Consider the following 17,357-nt stretch of genomic DNA (forward strand, 5'->3'; position numbering starts at 1 on the left):
GTGTAATCGGTCGCGTATACATGTAACTCTTCTCGACTTATACTTTGTTAAATTTAACATTCCCACCATTTAATTGAGAAAACCATGTTAACAAATTTCCTACGACGGACCTTACACCTAGGGAGAGGGGGGTGTAAGTTAGTGTGTAATTTAAGTCATAACTTAGTGTTACGTTGAAAATATTAAGCGTGGTGTAACCCGATAAATTTTAGTAGCTCGTAAACTTTAATGTAGTGCCAGTTTACATTAGAACTAAGCTAAGATGGAACTTACGTTCAACTGGTGCAACCGGCTGCAGGTACCAAACTGAAGGTCCAGGATGTATGTATGGTATACTGTATGCTGAGTGTGTGTAAGGTATGTGTGAGTGTGTGTGTAAGTGATGTGTGTGCCTGTGTGTATATGAGTGTGGTGTGTTATACCATGAGTTTGAGCTGGTGCTTGTGTTCCTGGTCGTTGAAGGATCCGCTGATGAAGATGCTGACGGCCTGTTTCTCTGCATCAGCGTGAATCTTAGACAGCGCCTCCTGTGTCTCGGTGGGTAAGCGCACCCAGCGCTCCATCTCTCTCTCGTAGAACTTCAGCGCCTCTGTCACGGCCCGCCCGTTCTGGATCAGCGCCAGCGACTCCACAGCGCTGTCCAGACAGGGCACCTGCCCACTGCGGATCGCCTCCACATACGTCTCTGCCAGGCTGCCCAGCACTGCAGGACAACATAAATGCCCATTACATACCAGCTAATGCTAACTAGCACAAATGTCATTTATATACCAGATAATGCTAACTAGCACAAATGTCATTTATATACCAGCTAATGCTAACTAGCACACATGCCCACTATCGCTAGCACACATGACCATTATATACCAGCTACCACCAGCACACATGACCATTATATACCAGCTAACGCTAGCACATATGACCATTATATACCAGCTAATGCTAACACAAGCACACATTCCCATTATATACCAGCTAACTCTAGCACACATAACCATTATATACCAGCTAACGCTAGCACATATGACCATGATATACCAGCTAACGCTAACACACATGCCCATTATATACCAGCTAACACTAGCACCCATGCCCATTATATACCAGCTAACGCTAGCACACATAACCATTATATACCAGCTAACGCTAGCACATATGACCATTATATACCATCTAACTCTAGCACACATGCCCATTATATACCAGATAACACTTGCACACATGACACATTATATACCAGCTAACACTAACTAGCACACATGCTCATTATATACCAGCAAATGCTAACATACATGTCCATTATATACCAACTAACTAGCACACATGACCCATTGTATACTAGCTAACACTAACTAACACTCATGCCCATTATATGCCAGCTAACGCTAACTAGCACACATGGCACATTATATACTAGCTAATGCTAACTACCCCAACCTCAAGTTGCACTGGGGACAATGTAGTCCCTTGTAATAGAATTAACATGCCTTATGTAATTTGGATGAGAAGTGACTATCCACTCCTGACACTGGGGCATTAGCGCTGGGGCATTAATACTGGTGCTATCCACTCCTGACACTGGGGCATTAGCGTTGGGGCAATAATACTGATGCTGAGGTATTAACACTGGGGCATTAGCGCTGGGGCATTAATACTGGTGCTATCCACTCCTGGCGCTGGGGCATTAGCGTTGGGGCAATAATACTGGTGCTACCCACTCCTGACATTGGGGCATTAACACTGGTGCTACCCACTCCTGGCACTGGGGCATTAACACTAGTGCTGAGGTATTAACACTGGGGCATTAGCGTTGGGGCATTAATACTGATGCTACCCACTCCTGACGTTGGGGCATTAACACTAGTGCTGAGGTATTAACACTGGGGCATTATCGTTGGGGCATTAATACTGATGCTACCCACTCCTGACGTTGGGGCATTAACACTGGTGCTACCCACTCCTGACACTGGGGCATTAGCACTGGGGCATTAATACTGATGCTACCCACTCCTGCCGGTGAGCCCCAGGCCTCCTCTCATGGTTTTGGGCTTGGTGCTGGGGCATTATCACTGGGGCATTAGTAGTGTTGGGGCATTAATAGTGGGTGCTGGTGCTACCCACTCCTGCCGGTGACACGCAGGCCTCCTCTCATGGTTTTGGGCTTGGTGCTGCTGAAGATGTGGCTGCAGAACTGCTTGGTCGCCTCCACAAAGTCGCTGTCCAGGTCTGCATCCATCAGCTCCTCCATGCGCCGCATATTCTTGGTGTTGGCCGGACGCTCAAACACAAAGCAGCGCCGCTCAGCAAAGAAATCCCTCAGGCCCTGACGCACCTGGTTGTGTCTCAAGATCTCAGCAGAGTGGCCTATTAACACAACACAACAAAATCTCTAAGCCACTAGTGTGTGTGTGTGTGTATGTCACCTGGTTTGAGCTTGTGTGAGTATGTATGTATGTATGTATGTATGTATATTTGTGTGTGTGTGTGTGTGTGTGTGTGTCTCACCTGGTTTGAGCTTCAGGGCGTTCTCCAGGTACTGGTCAGCAGTGATGGGTTTGCCGTTCAGGATCAGCTCCAGAGTGAAGTCTCTGACCGTCCACACGAAGGACGGGAACACGCGCATCAGCTCCGTGGTCTGGTCATAACCGCTGGACTTCACCTTGATGTGCTCTGTCAGTTCCGTCACATACCTGTAGGGGGAACTGTTCAGGAGAATGGGACCTCTATCTCATGCTATGCAGCACCCCAGTTTACGTGGAGGATGATATTAGCAAAAGTGCACGAGAGCATGTTAATGTAGCAACTAGGGCTGCAACTAACGGTTACTGTCAAAGTCAATTAATTTCTCGATTCACTGTGGTCATGGTTTAAAGCTACGACGTAAATAAGTGTAATCGTTTTCACTGCCTTTGTGCCTTGTTAGTGTGTTTATTCCTCAGGGCAGTGGCTGGAAGAGGCGGCCTCACTAGCGCCCCCACATGTGTGAAACAGCTCCCCTAAGTTTGCAGGTCGTGAGTGAAACAGCATGTTTGTGTACATGTCTGTGTGTCTGTCTCGTCTGTCTGTTCCTCTACATGCTCAGTAGCAACATGTGTGTGTGTGTGTGTGTGTGTGTGTGTGCTCATGTGTGTGTGAGTGAAAGGATACTGCAGTTTCTCCAGGGCAGTGTTGTCGATGGTGCCCATGCTGTTGTAAACCAGAGAGCTGCTGAGTAGAACAGCCAGGCAGAAGATCCACGTGTCATGTTTCTCATCGCCCTAGTAACCACATCATCATCACACATCAAAAAGTATGCTGGAAATTACGAAACGAAAAACTAAAACACAGTTCAAAATGGGAATTACGAAACGAAAAGTAAAAAACAGTTAAAAATGGGAATTACGAAACGAATACAAAAACACAGTCTTTCATGGCAGCTGCCAAGTTCCCTACATCTCTACTATGTGTGTATAGAGCATCTCTACTATGTGTGTATAGAGCGTCTACATCTCTACTATGTGTGTATAGAGCGTCTACATCTCTACTATGTGTGTATAGAGCGTCTCTACTATGTGTGTATAGAGCGTCTACATCTCTACTATGTGTGTATAGAGCGTCTACATCTCTACTATGTGTGTATAGAGCGTCTACATCTCTACTATGTGTGTATAGAGCGTCTCTACTATGTGTGTATAGAGCGTCTACATCTCTACTATGTGTGTATAGAGCGTCTCTACTATGTGTGTATAGAGCGTCTCTACTATGTGTGTATAGAGCGTCTACATCTCTACTATGTGTGTATAGAGCGTCTACATCTCTACTATGTGTGTATAGAGCGTCTACATCTCTACTATGTGTGTATAGAGCGTCTCTACTATGTGTGTATAGAGCGTCTACATCTCTACTATGTGTGTATAGAGCGTCTACATCTCTACTATGTGTGTATAGAGCATCTCTACTATGTGTGTATAGAGCGTCTACATCTCTACTATGTGTGTATAGAGCGTCTCTACTATGTGTGTATAGAGCATCTCTACTATGTGTGTATAGAGCGTCTACATCTCTACTATGTGTGTATAGAGCATCTCTACTATGTGTGTATAGAGCATCTCTACTATGTGTGTATAGAGCGTCTCTACTATGTGTGTATAGAGCATCTACATCTCTACTATGTGTGTATAGAGCGTCTACATCTCTACTATGTGTGTATAGAGCGTCTCTACTATGTGTGTATAGAGCGTCTACATCTCTACTATGTGTGTATAGAGCATCTACATCTCTACTATGTGTGTATAGAGCATCTACATCTCTACTATGTGTGTATAGAGCATCTACATCTCTACTATGTGTGTATAGAGCATCTCTACTATGTGTGTATAGAGCATCTACATCTCTACTATGTGTGTATAGAGCATCTACATCTCTACTATGTGTGTATAGAGCGTCTACATCTCTACTATGTGTGTATAGAGTGTCTCTACTATGTGTGTATAGAGCGTCTACATCTCTACTATGTGTGTATAGAGCATCTACATCTCTACTATGTGTGTATAGAGCATCTACATCTCTACTATGTGTGTATAGAGCATCTCTACTATGTGTGTATAGAGCATCTACATCTCTACTATGTGTGTATAGAGCGTCTACATCTCTACTATGTGTGTATAGAGCGTCTACATCTCTACTATGTGTGTATAGAGCGTTTACATCTCTACTATGTGTGTATAGAGCATCTCTACTATGTGTGTATAGAGCATCTACATCTCTACTATGTGTGTATAGAGCGTCTACATCTCTACTATGTGTGTATAGAGCATCTCTACTATGTGTGTATAGAGCGTCTACATCTCTACTATGTGTGTATAGAGCGTCTACATCTCTACTATGTGTGTATAGAGCATCTCTACTATGTGTGTATAGAGCGTCTACATCTCTACTATGTGTGTATAGAGCGTCTACATCTCTACTATGTGTGTATAGAGCGTCTACATCTCTACTATGTGTGTATAGAGCATCTCTACTATGTGTGTATAGAGCATCTCTACTATGTGTGTATAGAGCGTCTACATCTCTACTATGTGTGTATAGAGCATCTCTACTTTTCTACTATGTGTGTATAGAGCATCTCTACTATGTGTGTATAGAGCGTCTACATCTCTACTATGTGTGTATAGAGCGTCTACATCTCTACTATGTGTGTATAGAGCGTCTCTACTATGTGTGTATAGAGCGTCTCTACTATGTGTGTATAGAGCGTCTCTACTATGTGTGTATAGAGCGTCTACATCTCTACTATGTGTGTATAGAGCATCTCTACTATGTGTGTATAGAGCATCTCTACTATGTGTGTATAGAGCGTCTACATCTCTACTATGTGTGTATAGAGCGTCTCTACTATGTGTGTATAGAGCGTCTACATCTCTACTATGTGTGTATAGAGCGTCTACATCTCTACTATGTGTGTATAGAGCGTCTACATCTCTACTATGTGTGTATAGAGCGTCTCTACTATGTGTGTATAGAGCGTCTCTACTATGTGTGTATAGAGCGTCTACATCTCTACTATGTGTGTATAGAGCATCTCTACTATGTGTGTATAGAGCGTCTACATCTCTACTATGTGTGTATAGAGCGTCTACATCTCTACTATGTGTGTATAGAGCGTCTACATCTCTACTATGTGTGTATAGAGCATCTCTACTATGTGTGTATAGAGCGTCTACATCTCTACTATGTGTGTATAGAGCGTCTACATCTCTACTATGTGTGTATAGAGCGTCTACATCTCTACTATGTGTGTATAGAGCGTCTCTACTATGTGTGTATAGAGCGTCTACATCTCTACTATGTGTGTATAGAGCGTCTCTACTATGTGTGTATAGAGCGTCTCTACTATGTGTGTATAGAGCGTCTACATCTCTACTATGTGTGTATAGAGCGTCTACATCTCTACTATGTGTGTATAGAGCGTCTACATCTCTACTATGTGTGTATAGAGCGTCTCTACTATGTGTGTATAGAGCGTCTACATCTCTACTATGTGTGTATAGAGCGTCTACATCTCTACTATGTGTGTATAGAGCGTCTACATCTCTACTATGTGTGTATAGAGCATCTCTACTATGTGTGTATAGAGCGTCTACATCTCTACTATGTGTGTATAGAGCGTCTCTACTATGTGTGTATAGAGCATCTCTACTATGTGTGTATAGAGCGTCTACATCTCTACTATGTGTGTATAGAGCATCTCTACTATGTGTGTATAGAGCATCTCTACTATGTGTGTATAGAGCGTCTCTACTATGTGTGTATAGAGCATCTACATCTCTACTATGTGTGTATAGAGCGTCTACATCTCTACTATGTGTGTATAGAGCGTCTCTACTATGTGTGTATAGAGCGTCTACATCTCTACTATGTGTGTATAGAGCATCTACATCTCTACTATGTGTGTATAGAGCATCTACATCTCTACTATGTGTGTATAGAGCATCTACATCTCTACTATGTGTGTATAGAGCATCTCTACTATGTGTGTATAGAGCATCTACATCTCTACTATGTGTGTATAGAGCATCTACATCTCTACTATGTGTGTATAGAGCGTCTACATCTCTACTATGTGTGTATAGAGTGTCTCTACTATGTGTGTATAGAGCGTCTACATCTCTACTATGTGTGTATAGAGCATCTACATCTCTACTATGTGTGTATAGAGCATCTACATCTCTACTATGTGTGTATAGAGCATCTCTACTATGTGTGTATAGAGCATCTACATCTCTACTATGTGTGTATAGAGCGTCTACATCTCTACTATGTGTGTATAGAGCGTCTACATCTCTACTATGTGTGTATAGAGCGTTTACATCTCTACTATGTGTGTATAGAGCATCTCTACTATGTGTGTATAGAGCATCTACATCTCTACTATGTGTGTATAGAGCGTCTACATCTCTACTATGTGTGTATAGAGCATCTCTACTATGTGTGTATAGAGCGTCTACATCTCTACTATGTGTGTATAGAGCGTCTACATCTCTACTATGTGTGTATAGAGCATCTCTACTATGTGTGTATAGAGCGTCTACATCTCTACTATGTGTGTATAGAGCGTCTACATCTCTACTATGTGTGTATAGAGCGTCTACATCTCTACTATGTGTGTATAGAGCATCTCTACTATGTGTGTATAGAGCATCTCTACTATGTGTGTATAGAGCGTCTACATCTCTACTATGTGTGTATAGAGCATCTCTACTTTTCTACTATGTGTGTATAGAGCATCTCTACTATGTGTGTATAGAGCGTCTACATCTCTACTATGTGTGTATAGAGCGTCTACATCTCTACTATGTGTGTATAGAGCGTCTCTACTATGTGTGTATAGAGCGTCTCTACTATGTGTGTATAGAGCGTCTCTACTATGTGTGTATAGAGCGTCTCTACTATGTGTGTATAGAGCGTCTACATCTCTACTATGTGTGTATAGAGCATCTCTACTATGTGTGTATAGAGCATCTCTACTATGTGTGTATAGAGCGTCTACATCTCTACTATGTGTGTATAGAGCGTCTCTACTATGTGTGTATAGAGCGTCTACATCTCTACTATGTGTGTATAGAGCGTCTACATCTCTACTATGTGTGTATAGAGCGTCTCTACTATGTGTGTATAGAGCGTCTCTACTATGTGTGTATAGAGCGTCTACATCTCTACTATGTGTGTATAGAGCATCTCTACTATGTGTGTATAGAGCGTCTACATCTCTACTATGTGTGTATAGAGCGTCTACATCTCTACTATGTGTGTATAGAGCGTCTACATCTCTACTATGTGTGTATAGAGCATCTCTACTATGTGTGTATAGAGCATCTCTACTATGTGTGTATAGAGCGTCTACATCTCTACTATGTGTGTATAGAGCATCTCTACTTTTCTACTATGTGTGTATAGAGCATCTCTACTATGTGTGTATAGAGCGTCTACATCTCTACTATGTGTGTATAGAGCGTCTACATCTCTACTATGTGTGTATAGAGCGTCTCTACTATGTGTGTATAGAGCGTCTCTACTATGTGTGTATAGAGCGTCTCTACTATGTGTGTATAGAGCGTCTCTACTATGTGTGTATAGAGCGTCTACATCTCTACTATGTGTGTATAGAGCATCTCTACTATGTGTGTATAGAGCATCTCTACTATGTGTGTATAGAGCGTCTACATCTCTACTATGTGTGTATAGAGCGTCTCTACTATGTGTGTATAGAGCGTCTACATCTCTACTATGTGTGCATAGAGCGTCTACATCTCTACTATGTGTGTATAGAGCGTCTACATCTCTACTATGTGTGTATAGAGCGTCTCTACTATGTGTGTATAGAGCGTCTCTACTATGTGTGTATAGAGCGTCTACATCTCTACTATGTGTGTATAGAGCATCTCTACTATGTGTGTATAGAGCGTCTACATCTCTACTATGTGTGTATAGAGCGTCTACATCTCTACTATGTGTGTATAGAGCGTCTACATCTCTACTATGTGTGTATAGAGCATCTCTACTATGTGTGTATAGAGCATCTCTACTATGTGTGTATAGAGCGTCTACATCTCTACTATGTGTGTATAGAGCATCTCTACTTTTCTACTATGTGTGTATAGAGCATCTCTACTATGTGTGTATAGAGCGTCTACATCTCTACTATGTGTGTATAGAGCGTCTACATCTCTACTATGTGTGTATAGAGCGTCTCTACTATGTGTGTATAGAGCGTCTCTACTATGTGTGTATAGAGCGTCTCTACTATGTGTGTATAGAGCGTCTCTACTATGTGTGTATAGAGCGTCTACATCTCTACTATGTGTGTATAGAGCATCTCTACTATGTGTGTATAGAGCATCTCTACTATGTGTGTATAGAGCGTCTACATCTCTACTATGTGTGTATAGAGCGTCTCTACTATGTGTGTATAGAGCGTCTACATCTCTACTATGTGTGTATAGAGCGTCTACATCTCTACTATGTGTGTATAGAGCGTCTACATCTCTACTATGTGTGTATAGAGCGTCTCTACTATGTGTGTATAGAGCGTCTCTACTATGTGTGTATAGAGCATCTCTACTATGTGTGTATAGAGCGTCTACATCTCTACTATGTGTGTATAGAGCGTCTCTACTATGTGTGTATAGAGCGTCTACATCTCTACTATGTGTGCATAGAGCGTCTACATCTCTACTATGTGTGTATAGAGCGTCTACATCTCTACTATGTGTGTATAGAGCGTCTCTACTATGTGTGTATAGAGCGTCTCTACTATGTGTGTATAGAGCGTCTACATCTCTACTATGTGTGTATAGAGCATCTCTACTATGTGTGTATAGAGCGTCTACATCTCTACTATGTGTGTATAGAGCGTCTACATCTCTACTATGTGTGTATAGAGCGTCTACATCTCTACTATGTGTGTATAGAGCATCTATACTATGTGTGTATAGAGCATCTCTACTATGTGTGTATAGAGCGTCTACATCTCTACTATGTGTGTATAGAGCGTCTACATCTCTACTATGTGTGTATAGAGCGTCTCTACTATGTGTGTATAGAGCGTCTCTACTATGTGTGTATAGAGCGTCTACATCTCTACTATGTGTGTATAGAGCATCTCTACTATGTGTGTATAGAGCGTCTACATCTCTACTATGTGTGTATAGAGCGTCTACATCTCTACTATGTGTGTATAGAGCATCTCTACTATGTGTGTATAGAGCGTCTCTACTATGTGTGTATAGAGCGTCTCTACTATGTGTGTATAGAGCGTCTACATCTCTACTATGTGTGTATAGAGCGTCTCTACTATGTGTGTATAGAGCGTCTACATCTCTACTATGTGTGTATAGAGCATCTCTACTATGTGTGTATAGAGCGTCTCTACTATGTGTATATAGAGCGTCTACATCTCTACTATGTGTGTATAGAGCGTCTCTACTATGTGTGTATAGAGCGTCTCTACTATGTGTGTATAGAGCGTCTCTACTATGTGTGTATAGAGCGTCTACATCTCTACTATGTGTGTATAGAGCGTCTACATCTCTACTATGTGTGTATAGAGCGTCTCTACTATGTGTGTATAGAGCATCTACATCTCTACTATGTGTGTATAGAGCGTCTACATCTCTACTATGTGTGTATAGAGCATCTCTACTATGTGTGTATAGAGCGTCTACATCTCTACTATGTGTGTATAGAGCGTCTCTACTATGTGTGTATAGAGCGTCTCTACTATGTGTGTATAGAGCGTCTCTACTATGTGTGTATAGAGCGTCTACATCTCTACTATGTGTGTATAGAGCGTCTCTACTATGTGTGTATAGAGCGTCTCTACTATGTGTGTATAGAGCGTCTACATCTCTACTATGTGTGTATAGAGCGTCTCTACTATGTGTGTATAGAGCGTCTCTACTATGTGTGTATAGAGCGTCTACATCTCTAATATGTGTGTATAGAGCGTCTCTACTATGTGTGTATAGAGCGTCTACATCTCTACTATGTGTGTATAGAGCGTCTCTACTATGTGTGTATAGAGCGTCTACATCTCTACTATGTGTGTATAGAGCGTCTACATCTCTACTATGTGTGTATAGAGCGTCTCTACTATGTGTGTATAGAGCATCTCTACTATGTGTGTATAGAGCGTCTCTACTATGTGTGTATAAAGCGTCTCTACTATGTGTGTATAGAGCGTCTCTACTATGTGTGTATAGAGCGTCTCTACTATGTGTGTATAGAGCGTCTACATCTCTACTATGTGTGTATAGAGCGTCTCTACTATGTGTGTATAGAGCGTCTACATCTCTACTATGTGTGTATAGAGCGTCTGTACTATGTGTGTATAGAGCGTCTACATCTCTACTATGTGTATATAGAGTGTCTACATCTCTAATATGTGTGTATAGAGCATATACATCTCTACTATGTGTGTATAGAGCGTCTCTACTATGTGTGTATAGAGCGTCTACATCTCTACTATGTGTGTATAGAGCGTCTCTACTATGTGTGTATAGAGCGTCTACATCTCTACTATGTGTGTATAGAGCGTCTCTACTATGTGTGTATAGAGCATCTCTACTATGTGTGTATAGAGCGTCTCTACTATGTGTGTATAGAGCGTCTACATCTCTACTATGTGTGTATAGAGCGTCTCTACTATGTGTGTATAGAGCGTCTACATCTCTACTATGTGTGTATAGAGCGTCTACATCTCTACTATGTGTGTATAGAGCGTCTCTACTATGTGTGTATAGAGCGTCTACATCTCTACTATGTGTGTATAGAGCGTCTACATCTCTACTATGTGTGTATAGAGCATCTACATCTCTACTATGTGTGTATAGAGCGTCTCTACTATGTGTGTATAGAGCGTCTACATCTCTACTATGTGTGTATAGAGCGTCTACATCTCTACTATGTGTGTATAGAGCGTCTACATCTCTACTATGTGTGTATAGAGCGTCTCTACTATGTGTGTATAGAGCGTCTACATCTCTGCTATGTGTGTATAGAGCATCTCTACTATGTGTGTATAGAGCATCTCTACTATGTGTGTATAGAGCATCTCTACTATGTGTGTATAGAGCGTCTCTACTATGTGTGTATAGAGCATCTCTACTATGTGTGTATAGAGCATCTACATCTCTACTATGTGTGTATAGAGCGTCTCTACTATGTGTGTATAGAGCGTCTACATCTCTACTATGTGTGTATAGAGCGTCTCTACTATGTGTGTATAGAGCGTCTACATCTCTACTATGTGTGTATAGAGCGTCTACATCTCTACTATGTGTGTATAGAGCGTCTCTACTATGTGTGTATAGAGCGTCTACATCTCTACTATGTGTGTATAGAGTGTCTACATCTCTACTATGTGTGTATAGAGCATCTCTACTATGTGTGTATAGAGCGTCTACATCTCTACTATGTGTGTATAGAGCGTCTACATCTCTACTATGTGTGTATAGAGCGTCTCTACTATGTGTGTATAGAGCGTCTACATCTCTACTATGTGTGTATAGAGCGTCTCTACTATGTGTGTATAGAGCGTCTCTACTATGTGTGTATAGAGCGTCTACATCTCTACTATGTGTGTATAGAGCGTCTCTACTATGTGTGTATAGAGCGTCTCTACTATGTGTGTATAGAGCGTCTCTACTATGTTTGTATAGAGCATCTCTACTATGTGTGTATAGAGCGTCTCTACTATGTGTGTATAGAGCGTCTACATCTCTAATATGTGTGTATAGAGCGTCTCTACTATGTGTGTATAGAGCGTCTACATCTCTACTATGTGTGTATAGAGCGTCTCTACTATGTGTGTATAGAGCGTCTACATCTCTACTATGTGTGTATAGAGCGTCTACATCTCTACTATGTGTGTATAGAGCGTCTCTACTATGTGTGTATAGAGCGTCTCTACTATGTGTGTATAGAGCGTCTCTACTATGTGTGTATAGAGCGTCTCTACTATGTGTGTATAGAGCGTCTACATCTCTACTATGTGTGTATAGAGCGTCTCTACTATGTGTGTATAGAGCGTCTACATCTCTACTATGTGTGTATAGAGCGTCTACATCTCTACTATGTGTGTATAGAGCGTCTCTACTATGTGTGTATAGAGCGTCTACATCTCTACTATGTGTGTATAGAGCGTCTACATCTCTACTATGTGTGTATAGAGCGTCTCTACTATGTGTGTATAGAGCGTTTACATCTCTACTATGTGTGTATAGAGCGTCTCTACTATGTGTGTATAGAGCGTCTACATCTCTACTATGTGTGTATATAGCGTCTGTACTATGTGTGTATAGAGCGTCTACATCTCTACTATGTGTGTATAGAGCGTCTACATCTCTACTATGTGTGTATAGAGCATCTACATCTCTACTATGTGTGTATACAGCGTCTCTACTATGTGTGTATAGAGCGTCTACATCTCTACTATGTGTGTATAGAGCATCTACATCTCTACTATGTGTGTATACATCTCTACTATGTGTGTATAGAGCGTCTCTACTATGTGTGTATAGAGCGTCTACATCTCTACTATGTGTGTATAGAGCGTCTACATCTCTACTATGTGTGTATAGAGCATCTACATCTCTACTATGTGTGTATAGAGCGTCTCTACTATGTGTGTATAGAGCGTCTCTACTATGTGTGTATAGAGCGTCTACATCTCTAATATGTGTGTATAGAGCGTCTCTACTATGTGTGTATAGAGCGTCTACATCTCTACTATGTGTGTATAGAGCGTCTCTACTATGTGTGTATAGAGCGTCTCTACTATGTGTGTATAGAGCGTCTACATCTCTACTATGTGTGTATAGAGCGTCTCTACTATGTGTGTATAGAGCGTCTCTACTATGTGTGTATAGAGCGTCTACATCTCTAATATGTGTGTATAGAGCGTCTCTACTATGTGTGTATAGAGCGTCTACATCTCTACTATGTGTGTATAGAGCGTCTCTACTATGTGTGTATAGAGCGTCTACATCTCTACTATGTGTGTATAGAGCGTCTACATCTCTACTATGTGTGTATAGAGCGTCTCTACTATGTGTGTATAGAGCGTCTCTACTATGTGTGTATAGAGCGTCTCTACTATGTGTGTATAGAGCGTCTCTACTATGTGTGTATAGAGCGTCTACATCTCTACTATGTGTGTATAGAGCGTCTCTACTATGTGTGTATAGAGCGTCTACATCTCTACTATGTGTGTATAGAGCGTCTACATCTCTACTATGTGTGTATAGAGCGTCTCTACTATGTGTGTATAGAGCGTCTACATCTCTACTATGTGTGTATAGAGCGTCTCTACTATGTGTGTATAGAGCGTTTACATCTCTACTATGTGTGTATAGAGCGTCTCTACTATGTGTGTATAGAGCGTCTACATCTCTACTATGTGTGTATATAGCGTCTGTACTATGTGTGTATAGAGCGTCTACATCTCTACTATGTGTGTATAGAGCGTCTACATCTCTACTATGTGTGTATAGAGCATCTACATCTCTACTATGTGTGTATACAGCGTCTCTACTATGTGTGTATAGAGCGTCTACATCTCTACTATGTGTGTATAGAGCATCTACATCTCTACTATGTGTGTATACATCTCTACTATGTGTGTATAGAGCGTCTCTACTATGTGTGTATAGAGCGTCTACATCTCTACTATGTGTGTATAGAGCGTCTACATCTCTACTATGTGTGTATAGAGCATCTACATCTCTACTATGTGTGTATAGAGCGTCTCTACTATGTGTGTATAGAGCGTCTCTACTATGTGTGTATAGAGCGTCTACATCTCTAATATGTGTGTATAGAGCGTCTCTACTATGTGTGTATAGAGCGTCTACATCTCTACTATGTGTGTATAGAGCGTCTACATCTCTACTATGTGTGTATAGAGCATCTACATCTCTACTATGTGTGTATAGAGCGTCTCTACTATGTGTGTATAGAGCGTCTCTACTATGTGTGTATAGAGCGTCTACATCTCTAATATGTGTGTATAGAGCGTCTCTACTATGTGTGTATAGAGCGTCTACATCTCTACTATGTGTGTATAGAGCGTCTCTACTATGTGTGTATAGAGCGTCTCTACTATGTGTGTATAGAGCGTCTACATCTCTACTATGTGTGTATAGAGCGTCTACATCTCTACTATGTGTGTATAGAGCATCTACATCTCTACTATGTGTGTATACATCTCTACTATGTGTGTATAGAGCGTCTCTACTATGTGTGTATAGAGCGTCTACATCTCTACTATGTGTGTATAGAGCGTCTACATCTCTACTATGTGTGTATAGAGCATCTACATCTCTACTATGTGTGTATAGAGCGTCTCTACTATGTGTGTATAGAGCGTCTCTACTATGTGTGTATAGAGCGTCTTCATCTCTAATATGTGTGTATAGAGCGTCTCTACTATGTGTGTATAGAGCGTCTACATCTCTACTATGTGTGTATAGAGCGTCTCTACTATGTGTGTATAGAGCGTCTCTACTATGTGTGTATAGAGCGTCTACATCTCTACTATGTGTGTATAGAGCGTCTCTACTATGTGTGTATAGAGCGTCTCTACTATGTGTGTATAGAGCGTCTACATCTCTAATATGTGTGTATAGAGCGTCTCTACTATGTGTGTATAGAGCGTCTACATCTCTACTATGTGTGTATAGAGCGTCTCTACTATGTGTGTATAGAGCGTCTACATCTCTACTATGTGTGTATAGAGCGTCTACATCTCTACTATGTGTGTATAGAGCGTCTCTACTATGTGTGTATAGAGCGTCTCTACTATGTGTGTATAGAGCGTCTCTACTATGTGTGTATAGAGCGTCTACATCTCTACTATGTGTGTATAGAGCGTCTCTACTATGTGTGTATAGAGCGTCTACATCTCTACTATGTGTGTATAGAGCGTCTACATCTCTACTATGTGTGTATAGAGCGTCTCTACTATGTGTGTATAGAGCGTCTACATCTCTACTATGTGTGTATAGAGCGTCTACATCTCTACTATGTGTGTATAGAGCATCTACATCTCTACTATGTGTGTATACATCTCTACTATGTGTGTATAGAGCGTCTCTACTATGTGTGTATAGAGCGTCTACATCTCTACTATGTGTGTATAGAGCGTCTACATCTCTACTATGTGTGTATAGAGCATCTACATCTCTACTATGTGTGTATAGAGCGTCTCTACTATGTGTGTATAGAGCGTCTCTACTATGTGTGTATAGAGCGTCTTCATCTCTAATATGTGTGTATAGAGCGTCTCTACTATGTGTGTATAGAGCGTCTACATCTCTACTATGTGTGTATAGAGCGTCTCTACTATGTGTGTATAGAGCGTCTCTACTATGTGTGTATAGAGCGTCTACATCTCTACTATGTGTGTATAGAGCGTCTCTACTATGTGTGTATAGAGCGTCTCTACTATGTGTGTATAGAGCGTCTACATCTCTAATATGTGTGTATAGAGCGTCTCTACTATGTGTGTATAGAGCGTCTACATCTCTACTATGTGTGTATAGAGCGTCTCTACTATGTGTGTATAGAGCGTCTACATCTCTACTATGTGTGTATAGAGCGTCTACATCTCTACTATGTGTGTATAGAGCGTCTCTACTATGTGTGTATAGAGCGTCTCTACTATGTGTGTATAGAGCGTCTCTACTATGTGTGTATAGAGCGTCTACATCTCTACTATGTGTGTATAGAGCGTCTCTACTATGTGTGTATAGAGCGTCTACATCTCTACTATGTGTGTATAGAGCGTCTACATCTCTACTATGTGTGTATAGAGCGTCTCTACTATGTGTGTATAGAGCGTCTACATCTCTACTATGTGTGTATAGAGCGTCTCTACTATGTGTGTATAGAGCGTCTACATCTCTACTATGTGTGTATAGAGCGTCTCTACTATGTGTGTATAGAGCGTCTACATCTCTACTATGTGTGTATAGAGCGTCTCTACTATGTGTGTATAGAGCGTCTACATCTCTACTATGTGTGTATAGAGCGTCTACATCTCTACTATGTGTGTATAGAGCGTCTACATCTCTACTATGTGTGTATAGAGCGTCTCTACTATGTGTGTATAGAGCGTCTACATCTCTACTATGTGTGTATAGAGCATCTACATCTCTACTATGTGTGTATACATCTCTACTATGTGTGTATAGAGCGTCTCTACTATGTGTGTATAGAGCGTCTACATCTCTACTATGTGTGTATAGAGCGTCTCTCTACTATGTGTGTATAGAGCGTCTACATCTCTACTATGTGTGTATAGAGCGTCTCTACTATGTGTGTATAGAGCGTCTCTACTATGTGTGTATAGAGCGTCTTCTCTACTATGTGTGTATAGAGCGTCTCTACTATGTGTGTATAGAGCGTCTACATCTCTACTATGTGTGTATAGAGCGTCTCTACTATGTGTGTATAGAGCGTCTCTACTATGTGTGTATAGAGCGTCTACATCTCTACTATGTGTGTATAGAGCGTCTCTACTATGTGTGTATAGAGCGTCTCTACTATGTGTGTATAGAGCGTCTACATCTCTACTATGTGTGTATAGAGCGTCTCTACTATGTGTGTATAGAGCGTCTACATCTCTACTATGTGTGTATAGAGCGTCTCTACTATGTGTGTATAGAGCGTCTACATCTCTACTATGTGTGTATAGAGCGTCTCTACTATGTGTGTATAGAGCGTCTCTACTATGTGTGTATAGAGCGTCTACTCTACTATGTGTGTATAGAGCGTCTCTACTATGTGTGTATAGAGCGTCTACATCTCTACTATGTGTG

The 17,357-nt window shown here is 41.1% G+C and overlaps 1 protein-coding gene across 1 annotated transcript in view; it reads right to left on the bottom strand.

Annotated features, from left to right (window-relative positions):
- Positions 1-3,253, bottom strand: part of LOC143099998 (guanylate-binding protein 7-like) — a 14,058-nt gene extending 10,805 nt beyond the window's left edge. Inside the window, exons 1-4 of the mRNA XM_076262916.1 lie at positions 3,148-3,253; positions 2,506-2,690; positions 2,122-2,364; positions 423-703 (exon numbers count right to left, since the gene is read on the bottom strand). Coding sequence (XP_076119031.1) covers positions 423-703; positions 2,122-2,364; positions 2,506-2,690; positions 3,148-3,185 — 747 coding nt within the window. The 5' untranslated portion in view covers positions 3,186-3,253. The remainder of the gene's footprint in view (positions 1-422; positions 704-2,121; positions 2,365-2,505; positions 2,691-3,147) is intronic.
- Positions 3,254-17,357: the final 14,104 nt, after the last annotated feature.

This window comes from Alosa pseudoharengus, unplaced genomic scaffold (genome assembly GCF_046254945.1).
Source record: "Alosa pseudoharengus isolate Yale_2024_CS ecotype anadromous, Long Island Sound unplaced genomic scaffold, YU_APseudo_1.1 YU_APseudo_1.1_scf_3, whole genome shotgun sequence".
Classification (NCBI taxonomy): domain Eukaryota; kingdom Metazoa; phylum Chordata; class Actinopteri; order Clupeiformes; family Clupeidae; genus Alosa; species Alosa pseudoharengus.